This window comes from Lonchura striata, chromosome 15 (assembly GCF_046129695.1).
Source record: "Lonchura striata isolate bLonStr1 chromosome 15, bLonStr1.mat, whole genome shotgun sequence".
Lineage (NCBI taxonomy): Eukaryota > Metazoa > Chordata > Aves > Passeriformes > Estrildidae > Lonchura > Lonchura striata.
The window spans coordinates 3,640,108-3,654,416 of NC_134617.1; the positions used below are offsets into that span (position 1 = coordinate 3,640,108).

General features: G+C 45.9%; 1 protein-coding gene across 1 annotated transcript; it reads left to right on the top strand.

Moving 5' to 3' along the window:
• The first annotated feature begins 326 nt into the window (after positions 1 to 326).
• Positions 327 to 11,089, top strand: LOC110470798 (ovoinhibitor). Its single transcript, XM_021530717.2, has 16 exons — positions 327 to 459; positions 1,233 to 1,252; positions 2,056 to 2,192; positions 2,326 to 2,386; positions 2,869 to 3,002; positions 3,449 to 3,506; positions 4,476 to 4,612; positions 4,996 to 5,056; positions 5,779 to 5,915; positions 6,362 to 6,422; positions 7,820 to 7,953; positions 8,030 to 8,090; positions 9,431 to 9,567; positions 9,902 to 9,962; positions 10,328 to 10,443; positions 10,902 to 11,089. Exons 1-16 carry the CDS (start codon positions 405 to 407, stop codon positions 10,945 to 10,947), a joined length of 1,416 nt encoding a protein of 471 aa, XP_021386392.1. The 5' UTR covers positions 327 to 404; the 3' UTR covers positions 10,948 to 11,089.
• The last annotated feature ends 3,220 nt before the right edge of the window (positions 11,090 to 14,309 follow it).

Consider the following 14,309-nt stretch of genomic DNA (forward strand, 5'->3'; position numbering starts at 1 on the left):
CTATCACTTGGCAGCTCGGTTGAAAATGACAGCTGAGGAGAAAGTCCTAATTGCATTTAGGGAGGCAGAGGGGAGATGTGAGCCTGGGATGTGCTGCAGCCGTGCGAGGGGCAGGGCTGGGCAGAGCGTGCGGGAGGAGAGGGGTCCTGGCACGGTCCCCACCCACCCCGAGCCACACGAAATCCCCTTCCTGGCACACACACTTGTATCAATCATTAGCCAGGCATCCAGAGCTGGGTAAACACGTTTTTGGCTTTGAGTGGTGATGACAGGCTGGGAGCGTTACCTAATGAGGTGGGACCACTTGATAGCGTGGTGTGTTATATATTCCTGCTCCTCCCTGCAATCTTCCTCTCCCGCACAGAGAGCAGGCAGGCTGCACTGGAGGGGTGTCCCTGGCTGCCATGAAGGTGACAGGACTTTTGGTCAGGGCAGCTCTTGCCCTTTGCTGCTGCTTGGGTGAGTATTCACTGGGGTACTGCAAAGATCAATCTGGCTGTGTCAGAGTTGAGTGTTCATTTCAGTAAAAGCCTTTGGGTCTTGCAACATGGAGGAGAACCTTGTTCCATGAAGAAATAGCCTTCCTGAGAGAGCACAGCAAGGAAATTAGGTTTCAAGATTGAGGTTTCAGCAAACATCATACAGCTGCTATCTTCTTGGTTTGTAGGAGCAGTTCTAGTGCAGGGTAGGGCCTTGCACGTGGCAGTCCTGCATATAAAGGCAAAATAAAACTGTAAAAATGGCATTATTACCCATGTGAGCAATAGAAATGCAAACTTTAACCTCTAGGTTAAACTCTCATTGAACTGTGCTACTCCTGGTAACTGAGAATGATGTATTTGGAGACGGACAGTGCTGGTGGCAATAATTATCTTAAGCATTCATGTCCCACCTTTTGAAAGTCAAACATAAAAGTCTCTTAGGAGAGGTTAAAATCCAAGAGTATGGAATCGAAAGTACCTGTATTACTTACCTGTAACATTTTAGGGATAAATATATGTGTTCTCACAAGGTTTATCCCTTAGAAATGCAATGAAGCTTTATTTAGTAACTTTTAATACCTACTAGAGGCCATTTACTGGAATAATGTAAAACTCCACATTTTCCTGAACAAAATAAGTTAGTGTTGACTAATCACCAAATTAGCTTGTTTCGTGATAATATATGTATATGTGTTCTCTGCATGATAATAATATGGTGGGGTTTTTTCTGTCTCCATTTTTTTCTTTCAGGTACTGCCTTTGGAGTTCAGGTGAGCCACAGATCTATTTATTATGTTCTGTTCAGGCTTCTGGCAAAGTAGAAGCAGTACGTAGCTACCCAATGAGCACATGGGTTAAATCTAATTAAGTCTTTGCTGTTAAAATAATATTTCCCAGTGCATGGTTGAACGACATTTCCAATTTCACGAGAAAGCAAAAGATCCCCATTTTTTGCAATATTTTCGGTTCATTAAATAAAGTGAAAAAACAAGAAGTAATTGTACACTGTTATTATATTAACTCTTAGACATAATTTAGTTACTCCCAGCCAAAGGCAGTAGTTTTCCTCCTTGTGAGGAGAACTGTCTTAGGATGACATGCTCGAAAACATCAAACACTGTGACTCTGATAATTGCTTCCATACAGCAAGGCGTAAAGAATTCCTTGCATAAGTTTCTATACCTATATCACAGAGAGAAAACCAGCAGGGTCTGAGCCATGGATTTGTCTGCAGGTTCCTCCCACGCAGCCAGGAGCCTCCTGGAGCTCTCCGGAGTGCAGCACGATCTGGAAGGATCCGCTGCAGAGCCCAGGGGCTCCCAATTACCACTGCCTTCATTAGGCACTGTCTCACCCACAGCCATCCTCCCTCCCTGGACCCTGGCAGAAGTGCATAATCAGAAACTTCTGTAGGGAAGATTCCCTCCTCCTGATTGCCTGAGCAGATTCCCAATAATGCCTCTAATTTGCCTCCCAGCAGCAGCTACAGGCGTGGTGGTGGTGGGAGGATGCTTGGGGGGTTTTATTCCGTGAGGGAGCCAAAATCGGGGCTGATTCTGAGCTGTTTCCACAGCTTGATTGCAGCCAGTACTCCAGTGGCATTACCAAGGATGGGAGGTCGTGGGTAGCTTGCCCAAGGGACTTGAAACCAGTGTGTGGCACCGATGGCAACACGTACAGCAACGACTGCGGGATCTGCCTCTACAACGCGTGAGTCTGGCTGGGGGTGGCAGCTTTGTACCCCAGGGATGAGGAGCATGTGCCCCTGCAGCTGGGTGACAAAGCCACCAGCCCTGAGGTGATGCTGTTCTTTGATCCCTGACACAGGTCTGCTTTCTTCCAGGGAGCACAGCGCCAGCGTGGAGAAGGAGCACGATGGGGAATGTGACCCAAAACCTGTCGTGGTAAGACAAAGTCTGTAATGGGGACAACTCAAACACCACGCAGAAGTGGGGCAGGGTGTGCACAGCTGGTCTGCATAGCCCAAAACATAATCTGGTGATAACCAAAGTTGAGAGGGTTTTCATAGGTTATCTGATACCATCTCTGTTATTTTCTACTTCAGACTTCAAACCTGTCTAATTGGGAATAAAGTAAATATAATATGTTGGCTGAAGGTTGGATCTCATCACCTGGATACCTCCAGTAGGATCCTATGAAGGACCTCACAAAACCCAAATCACAGTGCTTCTTAATATCCCATTTGATTTTTTTCATTGGGGGAGAATTTCCAGAGAATTTCCAGTTTCTACTTTTGATAGTGAAATTTGTTTGAAGCTGGATTTGTCCCCAAAGGCTGAGGGAGAGTGAGAAGACTACATAAGCATGTTTTATCTTTATATCAAAAAGGTGGGTTTTTTTCTCTCTATTCCTGCTATTTTTACAGGTTGATTGCAGTAATTACCGTAAAACTGTAGGAGATGATCATGTCCTGGTAGCATGCCCAAGGATATTGAAACCAGTCTGTGGCTCAGATAGCTTCACTTATGACAATGACTGTGGCATCTGTGCCTACAATGCGTAAGTCTTGAGCATGGAACGCCCTTCTGGATAATCAACAAGTTCAGGCTCTCAGAAGCACCTCTGTAAAATACCAGTTTTAAGGCAGGTGTCTCTGCAGGTCTCCTTGCTTCTGGCTTCTCATGATTCTTCAGCCTACTTGAGCTTTCTTCCCCATTTTTTTTTTTGTCTATGCTCATGAAGGGAATCACAAAAAAAACCAGAGCAGAGACATGAGCAGATCAAAGTGTTGCTTGTAACACCTAATTGCTCCTAGCACTTCATTCCCACGGGAGATGGGAATATCTGCACATTAGCAGCTGCCATCTGCAGGGCACATTCAGAGAATTCAGGCAGTTTTGTGTCCCATGGGGAGGGTGGGACCCTGCTTTGCTGTCCCAGTGCCTTCAGTGTCATGGGGAAGGTTATTCTCAATGCTCCCTGACCAAAGCTTTTCTTCCTTTCAGAGAACATGACTCCAACATTACCAAAATGCATGATGGGCCCTGCAAGGAATCTGTTGCTGTAAGTGCAATATAAGTCAAAAACCCATCTCTTAGGGCTGCTAATAAAATCCTGAAGACCTCATAGACTTCTTTTAGAAGCTGGAGGATGTCCATAGGGCAAGGTGTGCAAGGGTCCCAGTCCATTATTTGCTCTCCTGTGTGGTGGTGGTGGATTTGGTATCCTCTCTGCTCCAGAGAGGTCACCCCATGCTTGCCACACCAAACTGAGGAAAGAGGAAGGAGATGGATATGAGGAGCTGAGTTGTGTCCCCAGGAGGAGGGACAGAAGATTTCTCTTGCCAACACGCTGTGCAGGTTGGCAGTTTTCTCTCTGGAGACCACAAGCGTTTCCACCCTCAGCAGCAGGGATTTGAAAACTCCCATGCTGGTTGTATTCACAGATGTAGTGAGACTCACAAGAGCACTAACCATAAATATTTATAGAGCATAGTTTATTGTATTTCTTCTGAGGCCAGCAGTCTGATGCCTGAGAAGGAGAAGTTTCTGTATTTCAGTGCTAAAATTCTGGGATGTAGGAAGTCCATTCTCCAACAGATAGATAACCATTCTTTCCTATCCTTTCAAATCCTGTACTGAACTACAGGGACTCTGAAGAAGTAATCTCAGAGCTGGAAAAGTGTGGAGAAAACCAACACAAACTTAAACAGTATTATTCAGATTTACAGCTGTTGAAAAATGTTTCTTACTAAATTCATTTTTTTTTTTAAATTAGACGAGGCCAAAAATTTTATACATTTTCTCAAGTCCGAAGGATCTCTTCTCCAAGATAGTCCTTTTCTTGACTCCTGGAGAACTAGGATAATATTCAAAGTTTAATTTCTGATTGGAAGTTTAGCTTCAGTGTAACAAGGCTTTGTCCTGTTGCAGAAAAATTTGAGGCTGACATACAGAACAAAAAGATTTTGAATCAACTTTCCTTGCCTAGCAAGGGCTCCACCAGAGTGATTTGTCCTTTTTTTTTTGCCAGGTTGACTGCACCAGGTACCGATCTCAAGCCACTAAAGATGGAAGAACGTTGGTAGCCTGTCCAAGGGACCTGAACCCCGTTTGTGGCACAGATGGCACCACCTACGACAACGAGTGCGCGATCTGCGCCCACAACGCGTGAGTGCCGTGCCCGGAGTGCTCCTCCTGCGTGCCCAGCAGTGCTGGGCAGCCTTGAGAGCTGCCCTGCTGCACTTCTGCTCCTGCCTGTGCCTTCAAGTCTCTTAGAAATGGGATGGTTTTGGATTTGCCTTGAGTTTCTTTCTGGTGCCTTCCGTGTGCTCACAAAGAGTCATAAGGCATCTCCTTGGATGAGTCTTTGGGTTGGGAAGAGGAAGCAACAATTGACAATATTGCTTTAAATTGTAAAGATGGGATGAGCTTGGTTATGAGTAAAGTAGTAATTCTTAACACTTTTTAAAGAGTCTGAAGCCACAGTTTTCCTCATTTTGCACATGACTTTGACCAAGAGGTTAAGTATTTGTTTTGTTTCCCTCTTCCAGGGAGAAGAAGACCCACGTTGGCAAAAGGCACAGTGGAAAATGCAGAGAGAAGACTGCTGAGGTAAGTGTTCAATATAGCTCCTCCTAGCTGCATCAACTGAAGGGTTCCCTGGGTGACATCTACTCTGAAAGTGAGCTGGCCTGAGGTCTGGCTTTCTCCACCTGTCTATTAAATCTTATCAGCTCCTCGTATTGAGGGTGCTGACAAATCCCACCTGTCCTGAGGCAGGTGTCCTCTGGGCCATCTTTGCCCAGCAGCTCTGGCAGATGGGCTGGGTGGGAGCTATGCACAGAGTCCTCATGGTGAATTCACACCTACAGCAGCTTTTGGGTTGGGGTCATATTCTGAAATGTGGAGCACACCTGAAATTTTGATTTGAATGTATCAGCTGCTGTGTAGGACATGCTAACACACAAATATGAGAATCATTCAGCTTTGATCTTCTTTGATCTTCAAATGCAAAGTCCAAGTTCTTTCACTGCACAATTAAAAAGGGGCCATGTTTTAATTTTTTTCTTTTTTGACATATCTTGTAGTTGGGACTGACCAAGGTGCTTAAGCCAGGGATTTGTCCCTTCACACTGTGCAGTGCTGTGCAGTTCCCCCCATGTGAGAGGGCTCAGGCAGAGCTGACTCAGCCTGGTTTAGTAAGAACTGAGTCGTAGCACTGGTGTTGTCTCAGCATCCCAGCATTAGAGACATGGCAGCAGGTTATGATGGAATTTTTTTTTAATTGGAGATCAAGGTTTTCCTCAAGTTTGATGCTGATGCTTTTTTTGTAGCTTGACTGCAAGAAATTCCCAGCCAGGAAGGTGAAGGGTGGCAAAGACCTGGTCCGGTGCCCCAGGATCCTGCACCCAGTGTGTGGCACAGATGGGTTCACCTATGACAACGACTGCAGCATCTGTGCCCACAACGTGTAAGTATGGTACACAGGACTCTCTTTTGGAGTGGCAAGCCAGGCTTAGTGCTCCAGGTGGCTTTTCTTTTGGTACTAACGTATCTGTGCTCCTCTTCCAACCTCCTGAAGCCCTTGTCACCTGGATTTTGTTCCCTGATGTTCTTTTTGCTCCTTGGGGAAGTGTGGGAGAGCCAGTTCTCAACCTGAGCACTCTGTGAGGGCTGGGATATTTGGGCAGGAGAAAGAGTGAATGGAGCTATTGTATGGTACACAATGAGGAGACCTGACTGGTCTGTTACCACTTAGAATTACACTTTCTAATGACAGGGAGAAGCTGGTTCATCAGGCAGTCAGGTGTCTCCTTTATCAGATATATTGGTTATGGGTCTGGTTTGCCTTCTGTGGTGCCTGGGTGTTCCAGGGCTCAGGGAGTGAATGTGCTGACCCCAACCTCTCCCTTTCAGACAACATGGGACTGATGTTAAGAAAAGCCACGATGGAAGGTGCAAGGAGGAAAGCACTCCTGTAAGTGTTCTTTTGGCTGTTAAATAAGCACCATCTACTCTCTCTGCAGTCTCCAGGGAGACCCTGGCTGGGCTCAGGACACCCAGAGATGGTGCACAGGGCTCGTGCTGATGCTGTGCTTCTCCTCAGCTGCTCACAGCTGCCAGTGTGCTGTACAGGAGGGAAAGAGAGGATGGGGACAGGCTGGCACTTCAGAAACAAAATGTCCCAGTACTGCCAATCTCTGAACAGAAATCATCAGAGGCAGCCCAAGAACCATGCAGCCCATTTTAGAACAGTAGGAGAGGAGGCAGACAGCTGTGTTAGATGTCTGTGTATTTATTCAGTGCTAGGATTTCCATTGCACTAGACAGGTTAAAAAAATCCTTGTACTCTGGTCAGCCAGGACAAATCTGCTCTCAGGTATGTGTACAGAAATAGCTTTATTATCCTGCACAGTAACAATATATGCTGATAATATCTCAACACATTTATTCTGCTTATGCAGAGCAGCTCTGAAGCACCAAAAATAATTTCATACATCCCGAGGGAGTGCAATATATTTTCTGTAGAAAAGGCACGTTAAAATGTGGTCTTTGCTTTAATTTGTTCTTGGACCACATGGGAAATATGGATAATAAGAGACAGTGCACTGGGGAGACTGTGCAAAATGACAGTGAAGTGTCAGTGATGCTTAGCTAATGTAGAGTGATTTCCAATAGGTGTTTGTCTATTGATCCTCAAATATTTAAAGCATTAGATTCTATATATTGTAAATATTTTTGCAACAGAAGCTAGTGAAACAGTTCTTGCTTCCCTTGGAAATGCTGAAACAAAATCTTGGCTATAGTAAACAATATCCAAGTTTAAGCGATGGTGCAGCTTGACATAGTAAACTATGTCAAACTGCACTCAATGTCAAACACTTTAAATCAGATTCCTCAGGCTGAGTTAAAGGATGTTTAGTTTAGAAATTAGCACAAAAAAAATCTTCAGTGAAAGTCTTATCAGTAATTGGAATAGGCTGACCAGAGGATTGCTATTCCTTGGAGTTGTTCAAAGGGAATGTGGATGTGGCACTTGGGGATATGTTCTGGTGATGAACATGGGGGTTCTAGGTTAATGGATGGGCTTGATGATTTTAGAAGTCTTTTCTAATCTTTATGATTTTATGAATGCTGGATTTAAAATTTCTATGTTTTAAATCTCTGTGTATGTTCTGCTCTAGCAGAATAATCCCTTTTACCAGCTGTTCCCTCCGCTAGCAGAAAACACCGAACTACGATTACATAATTCATTTCTAATGCAAGTCTAAACTTAAAAACCCCTCTGATTTTCCCCTGACAAACACCTCTAAAATCTAGAGGATCAGAGTGCAGAGGGGCCACTGACCCAACGCTGCTGTTTTATCTGCCCAGGTTGACTGCAGCACGTACCTGAGCGGGACCAAATCCGGAGAGGCCATGGCAGCCTGTCCCTACATCCTGCGCGAGATCTGCGGGACAGACGGCGTCACCTACAGCAACGACTGCGCCCTGTGTGCCCACAACATGTGAGCCCTGCAGGCACCCCCCGAGAGCCCCACAGAGCCATTTCCTGAGCGTTTTTAACTCTGCTTTCTCTTCCAGGGAGTATGGAACCCAGGTTGCCAAGAAGCACGATGGAAGGTGCATAGAAGAAGTTCCCCAGGTAAGTGATGCCTGAAGGAAAGGAAGAGTTTGAGCAGGTGCCAACTGCACAACCTGAGCAAACACTGGGTGGTTTGGGTGGTGTAGCCTCCACGGGGGTCACACTTGTGCTGCCCTTCCTTCTGTGGGTGAATGTCACCCTCCCATCAGCAGGAACATTGTGCACTTCCTGCACACAATCAGGGAAAGAAAGAGGAGAGGACAGGTGAGGACTGAGTTATGAGACAGGTAGATGATCAATGATTAAAGGCTTTACACAGAGAATCCTCTTCCCACAGCACTCTGTCACAGTTGCTGCAGGAACTTTGCAGGATGTTTTGGCAATATGGGCAGGGGATGCAGAGGGCCCAGGGAACCTGGTGCTCTCTCAATGCTTATGTTTTACAAAAGGATGTTTTTCAAAGATTAGAAAACTGCCTGTGTTTTGAATGCTGATACCTAAAGTATCAAGGGATTCAAACCCACCTTTGGTTTTTGGTTTGGTGTAGGTGGTTTGTTGTTTTTGGGTTTTTTGTTTTTTTTTTTTTTTTTTTTTTTTTTTTTTTGGTAAATGCAATGTAATCTAATATATGCTAACATGAATCATGTAAAAATACCAGATTAACTATATTTGGCCAGTTCTAAACCATTTACTTTCACTGGGGAGTAGAAGAACAAAGCCACCTCATTAGCATGTGTTTGAAAGAGTCAACATCCCGAGTCAGATATTTCATTTCTATACAAACAAACTATGAAATGTCATTCCTTTGTTTCCTGAGTACGCTCTGTGCTTGGACCGGTTGAGATACATAAATCAGGAATGAAGAGTTCACACTGGAGAAACTGGGAGTACTAAACCACAAGGCCAGTTCCTCGGCTGACGTAAATCAGCTTCCCCTGCTGTCAGTCCTGCTGGCAGCTCTCAACACTCGGAACTGTCCCACTGCAACAAAAGACCTGTCAGCACATCTCCCCTCCATTCTTGTGGGCCTTGAAAAACACCTTGGTCACCCTCAGCCCCCTTGCAGGAAGTGCATAAATCGTGCCATTTTGATTTACAGACTATTTCTGAACTGCCTTTTGTAATATCCTGGTGGGTTTGGTAAGGTATAGGGGCACTGTGATAAATGCAGAGCTCAGTGAATAATGTCTACCTTCCAGCCTTGATTCAGCCTTCTCCAGGGAAGGCTGTGAAAGGAAATTGCTAGTTTTCCATGAAGAACGAGTTAATATATAACCACCATTTGTCATCTGGCAGATCCTTTTAGGGTCTGGCAGAGGCATTAGCAGGGGGGATGTGCTGGGGCTGCCTTGCACAGAGCAGAGCTGTGGCAGAGCCTTTGCTGTCCTTGTTTTGCCCAGCTGAACTGCAGCCAGTACCGCAGGACCACGCTGAAGGATGGCAGGGAGCTGATGGCCTGCACCATGATCTACAACCCCGTGTGCGGCACCGACGGTGTCACCTACGCCAGCGAGTGCACCCTGTGTGCCCACAACATGTAAGGGCTCCTCTGCCTCCCTGGGGCATTCACAGTTTGGCTCTGTGGGAGCCAGGTAATCCGCAAGGGCTCTCTCTGAAACCTGGTGCTGAAGGGATTCTGTCTGTCTGCCCCCGTTTTCCTGCTTGCCCTGCTCGGTGTCTGATATGGGTGTTCAACCCCACAGAGGGGCTGCACCAACAGGGGATGGTGTCTGGTCTGTAAGGGCAGGTTTTTGTTAGAGCTGGGCTGGGTGATCTGGAAATCTCTCTGACCCTATGGGAGTGAGGTTTGTTCTTGCTCTCTGGCTGTAACAGGGAAGGTCGTGGTTAATAACAATCTCTCCTTCCTCCAGGGAGCATAGGACCAACCTTGGCAAGAGAAAGAACGGACCCTGTGAAGAGGATATTACAAGGGTGAGTGGGAAAGGATGGGAATGAAGAGTGAAATTCAGGGTCTGTTACACTCCTGGGGGACTGTGTTCTGCTCTGGGCTACAAATCAGGAGGTGGTGGTGTGCACACCTGAGGAGATCCCTTAGGAATTTCACACTGCTCATAAACCAGCCAACATCCATCCCACTGCTCTGTAATAAAGCAGGAATAAATATAAGAGTGAGCAGAAGCATTACAAGATCACATCTGCCATCAGGAGGACACTTGGAGTTGGTTATGGTGATGTTACAGCCGGTTTAATTTCTCAGTGGGGTGTTGTTCCTTATGCTGGGGGGCTCGCAGATTGCTCTGGGCCAGAGGTTCTCAATATCTATCTTCTGTGTGCAGGCCCTTTGCAAGGACTCCAAAGAAGTCTCTCCTATCTGCACCATGGAGTACATGCCCCACTGTGGCTCTGATGGCCAAACCTACGGCAACAGATGCATGTTCTGCAACGCCTACCTGTACGTACAGGAGTGAAACCTTCCCTTTCATGAGCAATTCCTGGACCTGCTGTGAATGCAGGGCTGTCTCATCGTGCCTTTTTGTATAACTGCTTGGGGCATATACTGGACATCTCTAGGTTTTTTGCAATGTAAGGGAAAATGAGAAGGGCCCATTTCTGTGATCTGTACCTGGCCCCCTGTTTGTCAGCTTTAAAAGTATTTTATTGGTTTTCAGCAGTGCTCAATCTGTTCCACAAGCTCACAAGAGTGTGTGGAAATTGCTGCACCAAACCAACTGGATTGTACCAAATGAATGAAACCATTCATCTTTCCTCAAATGAGGATAATGAAAGGGGATATTTTGGGTTTTGAGACTGTTCTTTATCTCCAATCAACCCTAAGCCAATGCTTGGGCCAGTGAAATGAGGAAAGGGGCATCAGCCATGTCTAATTCTCCTCTCTCCTTCTCTCACCAGGGAAAGCAGGGCAACTCTCAACCTCGTGAAAATGTCTGAATGCTAAGTCTGTGCTGGACTTTAGCCCAAGAAGACAAACTCCCTTCCATGTGTCTTCCCCTGGGCTGACCTTCCCTAGTAACATCCCTTCAGTCCGCCTTGTTTCCTTAGCTCCTGAAACACTTGTTCAATAAACTGACTTGGCAACATTCCTCTGTCTCAATGCCACATCTCTTCCCTTTTGCCTCATCTCTTCCCTGTCACAGTACTTTGAGTGGTGGATGTGTTTTTCTATTGATGTTTTTCACTACCAGCTAATGTGGATAGAATTTTCTTGCCATGTGTCAGTGCCAGCCCTGCTCTGATGAGGACCTGGGCTCCCCTTGGAGCTCTCAGTCCTTTCCTTACTCCTCAATCTTCTTGTCAGTGTTAATCTTCTCAAACCATGACATCTCTGTGTGACCTGGCCACAGAGTCCCTCTCTACAGTCAGCGCAAGGAGACATTTACCTCCAGAGCATGGTCCACCTCCTCCACGGGGAAATGCTGAGGATGTAGGTGGTGATTTGCTCTTGAGGAGAGCACTTTTTTGCTTGGGCTAGGAAGGGGAGTTGGCTGCCTGGGCAAGAGATTCCCTGTGCTCATTCCCACTGCCTGTGGAGCCTGTCCCATGGCAGAGACAACAGCTGTGGCCAGGAAAGAGGATCCCAGCCTGCCTCCACCGGATTTGTCCACAATGTCAAGTGCAGTTTAAGGATATAATCTACCGGAGGGGAATCTTGAGCTCCATTCATGAGTGACAGACAGCAGAAGTGTCTACTCATGAAGTATCTTAATTTATTAATGCAGAATATCTCCAGGACTGGTGGGCTGTGATCACCCCTGAGGCATGGGACAGCCCTGGTGCATCACTGAGCTGCTTTCTAAAGTCATTTGGGAAGGAAAAAAAGATGCAGAGGTTCACTTGTGACCAGTTTTAACCAAATATATAACAAGCCATAGGAAAAAAATTCTGCCTGATTGTCATTTTGCCTTCTTTTTTGAAGCCAAGTTGCTCAGGACCCGGTGACATAATTATTGTCATTGTGGTGGTCTGTGTGGGTGGCAGGGAGGCAGCGGGTCCTTGGGGCTGCCCTTCATCTGTTGGCTGAGCCATTGCCTCCACACGAGGTCACCAAAGCTATTGCAAGTCTAATATTTCAGGGATTCTTCTGGACTGCAGTTAGTGCCTCCCTGATTCAATGTCCCATTGTAGCTCACCAGAGAATAACACAATTATTTGGATCAGTTTGGAAAGTCACTCTTTGAATTGCTGGGCTAGAAGAATAGGCTGAAGGCAAATGTTCCTGATTTGGAGGTATTGGGGGTATTGTTCCAGGGAAAGAGGCCACAGTACCTCTGTGCCATTAGTGTCCATTTTCAGGATGATTTGTAACTAACAATGGCTTATTGTACTTTTCTTGGGTCTGTGTCCTAAAGTAAACGTTCTTTTGGTTTATATAACCTTTTTGCCATTTTCTGCTCAGGTGTTTTTGCAGAACATGCTGTTTTACTCCTGTTTAAGTGTTACTTGGTTATCCTCAGGGATAAGACCTGGATATTTTTTTTTCTTGTGGACTTTGGCAGCCTTTCACTTGGACTGTGCTCTGACTGCTGGCTTTTGCAAGCCTTTGCAGTAAAGCTGTCAAGAGCCAACTCAGTGGCATTATCTTGGCACAGCTAAAGCCTCCTCTGTGCAGCTCATTGTCTGGTGACACCAAAGGCAAACAAGAATTCAAGGAGGCACGAAGTTGAGATTAAGTCAGAGCCATCCAAGGAAGCAGCCAAAGGGGTTAGAGGATGGAGGTTTCCACACAGGACTCACCAGTAGGTTTCATGTCAAAGTACATAATGGAATAAATCACTAAAACTGGGCCAGGAAATGGGAAAAGCCTGACATTGGAGTTTAAATATCCCCCAGGCTCAGGGGGTGTTTTATGAAGCAATATAACTATAAAAATAGGGCAGCCTTCTCAGGGACAGCATGGTTTTCTGTGCCTTGGAGTTATTTTTCAGCTGTTCCATGGTTACTTACTGAGTGTGTGTTACTTAGATGATTTTTTTCTGCTTTGTATTGGAAATGGCCTCAAGTTGCACCAGGGGAGCTTTAGATCAGATGTTAGGAAAAATTTATTCATAGAAGGGGTTGTCAAGCACTGGAAGAAGCTGCTCAGGGAAGTGATTGAGTCAGTGACCCTAGAGATATTTATAAGATGCATAGATGTGGTGCTTCAGGACATGGCTTAGTGGTGGCCTTGGCAATGGTAATGCTTGGACTTGATGATCTTAGAGGTCTTTTCCAACCTAAACAATTCTGTGATGAGGCGAAGACAAGCACATTCAAGAAGGAACATTGACTTTTTGTGGCTTAGGAGAGAGGCAGAAAAATACCAGGTTTCAAGTGCCCCTCCCCTAAGAGACTTGAAAGGTGGTGTCGAGGCACAGTGGACCGAGCTGGGCGCCTGCTTGGGCGCAGACAGAGGGATGGGTGTGTGTTTCTGTTTCCCACCACAGTAAGAAGTGACAGAATAGTTAAAGTTGGAGGGCATCTGGTCCATCCTCCCCAGTCAAGAAGTCCCCAAGCACCTTATAAGCTCTGCTTGCCAAACTGCAAACAGCAGCCATCGCTGTGTGGGTGACAGATGCTTTAGTGCTGCTCCATCCCTGCTCAGGTGCAGGATGCTGCAGAGCACTGGGGCTTTTTTACTCAACTTGAGCTGCCTGAGCAGCTTCAGAATAGTCAGGTTTGTCTCAAAAACCATTCCACAGTCATTCTGGGAAAGCTTGGTTACTAACCTGGAAAGGAGCACTGAAAGGATCAGATACAAGCACGGACTTAGTCCTGCTTTGGTGGACTCTTATTTTTGCACTCTTGCCATGAACAGAAGCATTATATCCTCAGTCAAGGATGAAGTGAAGGGGAAAAAAATGACTTTGCAGAGCCTGCTATGGCTGCAGGATGAGGCATCTGAAATGCAGCTGGTGCCACTGCAGACGCTGCCTGGCAGCCGCAGCTCTGGGCAGGGGGATGGAGCTGCCAAGGCTGGACCAACTTTGACGTGTTTCACACTGATGCTGATCCAGCCTCAGGATCTGTGACCCTAAATGTACCAGAACACATCACAGAGGCCGTGTTTTAAAAATATAAACGTCCTCTCTCTTTCCGTGTTTGTCTGACTTATCTTTATAGCGTTATCAATGTTTTCTGAGTCTACAGTCATTTTTCTTGCAACACAAAGAGGGGGAAGAATGAGGCAAATCATTTAAATTTTGATTGATAAGTGGAATGTAGAAAACAATACTTAGTCCTTTCATATTGAGCTGGGAATTTTTTTTTTTTTCATCTTTTATCAGCACTCACACATCTGCAACTTGAAAAAAAGCCTCACAA

Coding starts and splice junctions, on each gene's coding strand:
- LOC110470798 (XM_021530717.2), top strand. CDS start 405: ATGAAGGTGACAGGACTTTTGGTCAGGGCAGCTCTTGCCCTTTGCTGC. Junction 2,387..2,868: donor GTGACCCAAAACCTGTCGTG/GTAAGACAAAGT, acceptor CTATTTTTACAG/GTTGATTGCAGTAATTACCG. Junction 6,423..7,819: donor GCAAGGAGGAAAGCACTCCT/GTAAGTGTTCTT, acceptor TTATCTGCCCAG/GTTGACTGCAGCACGTACCT.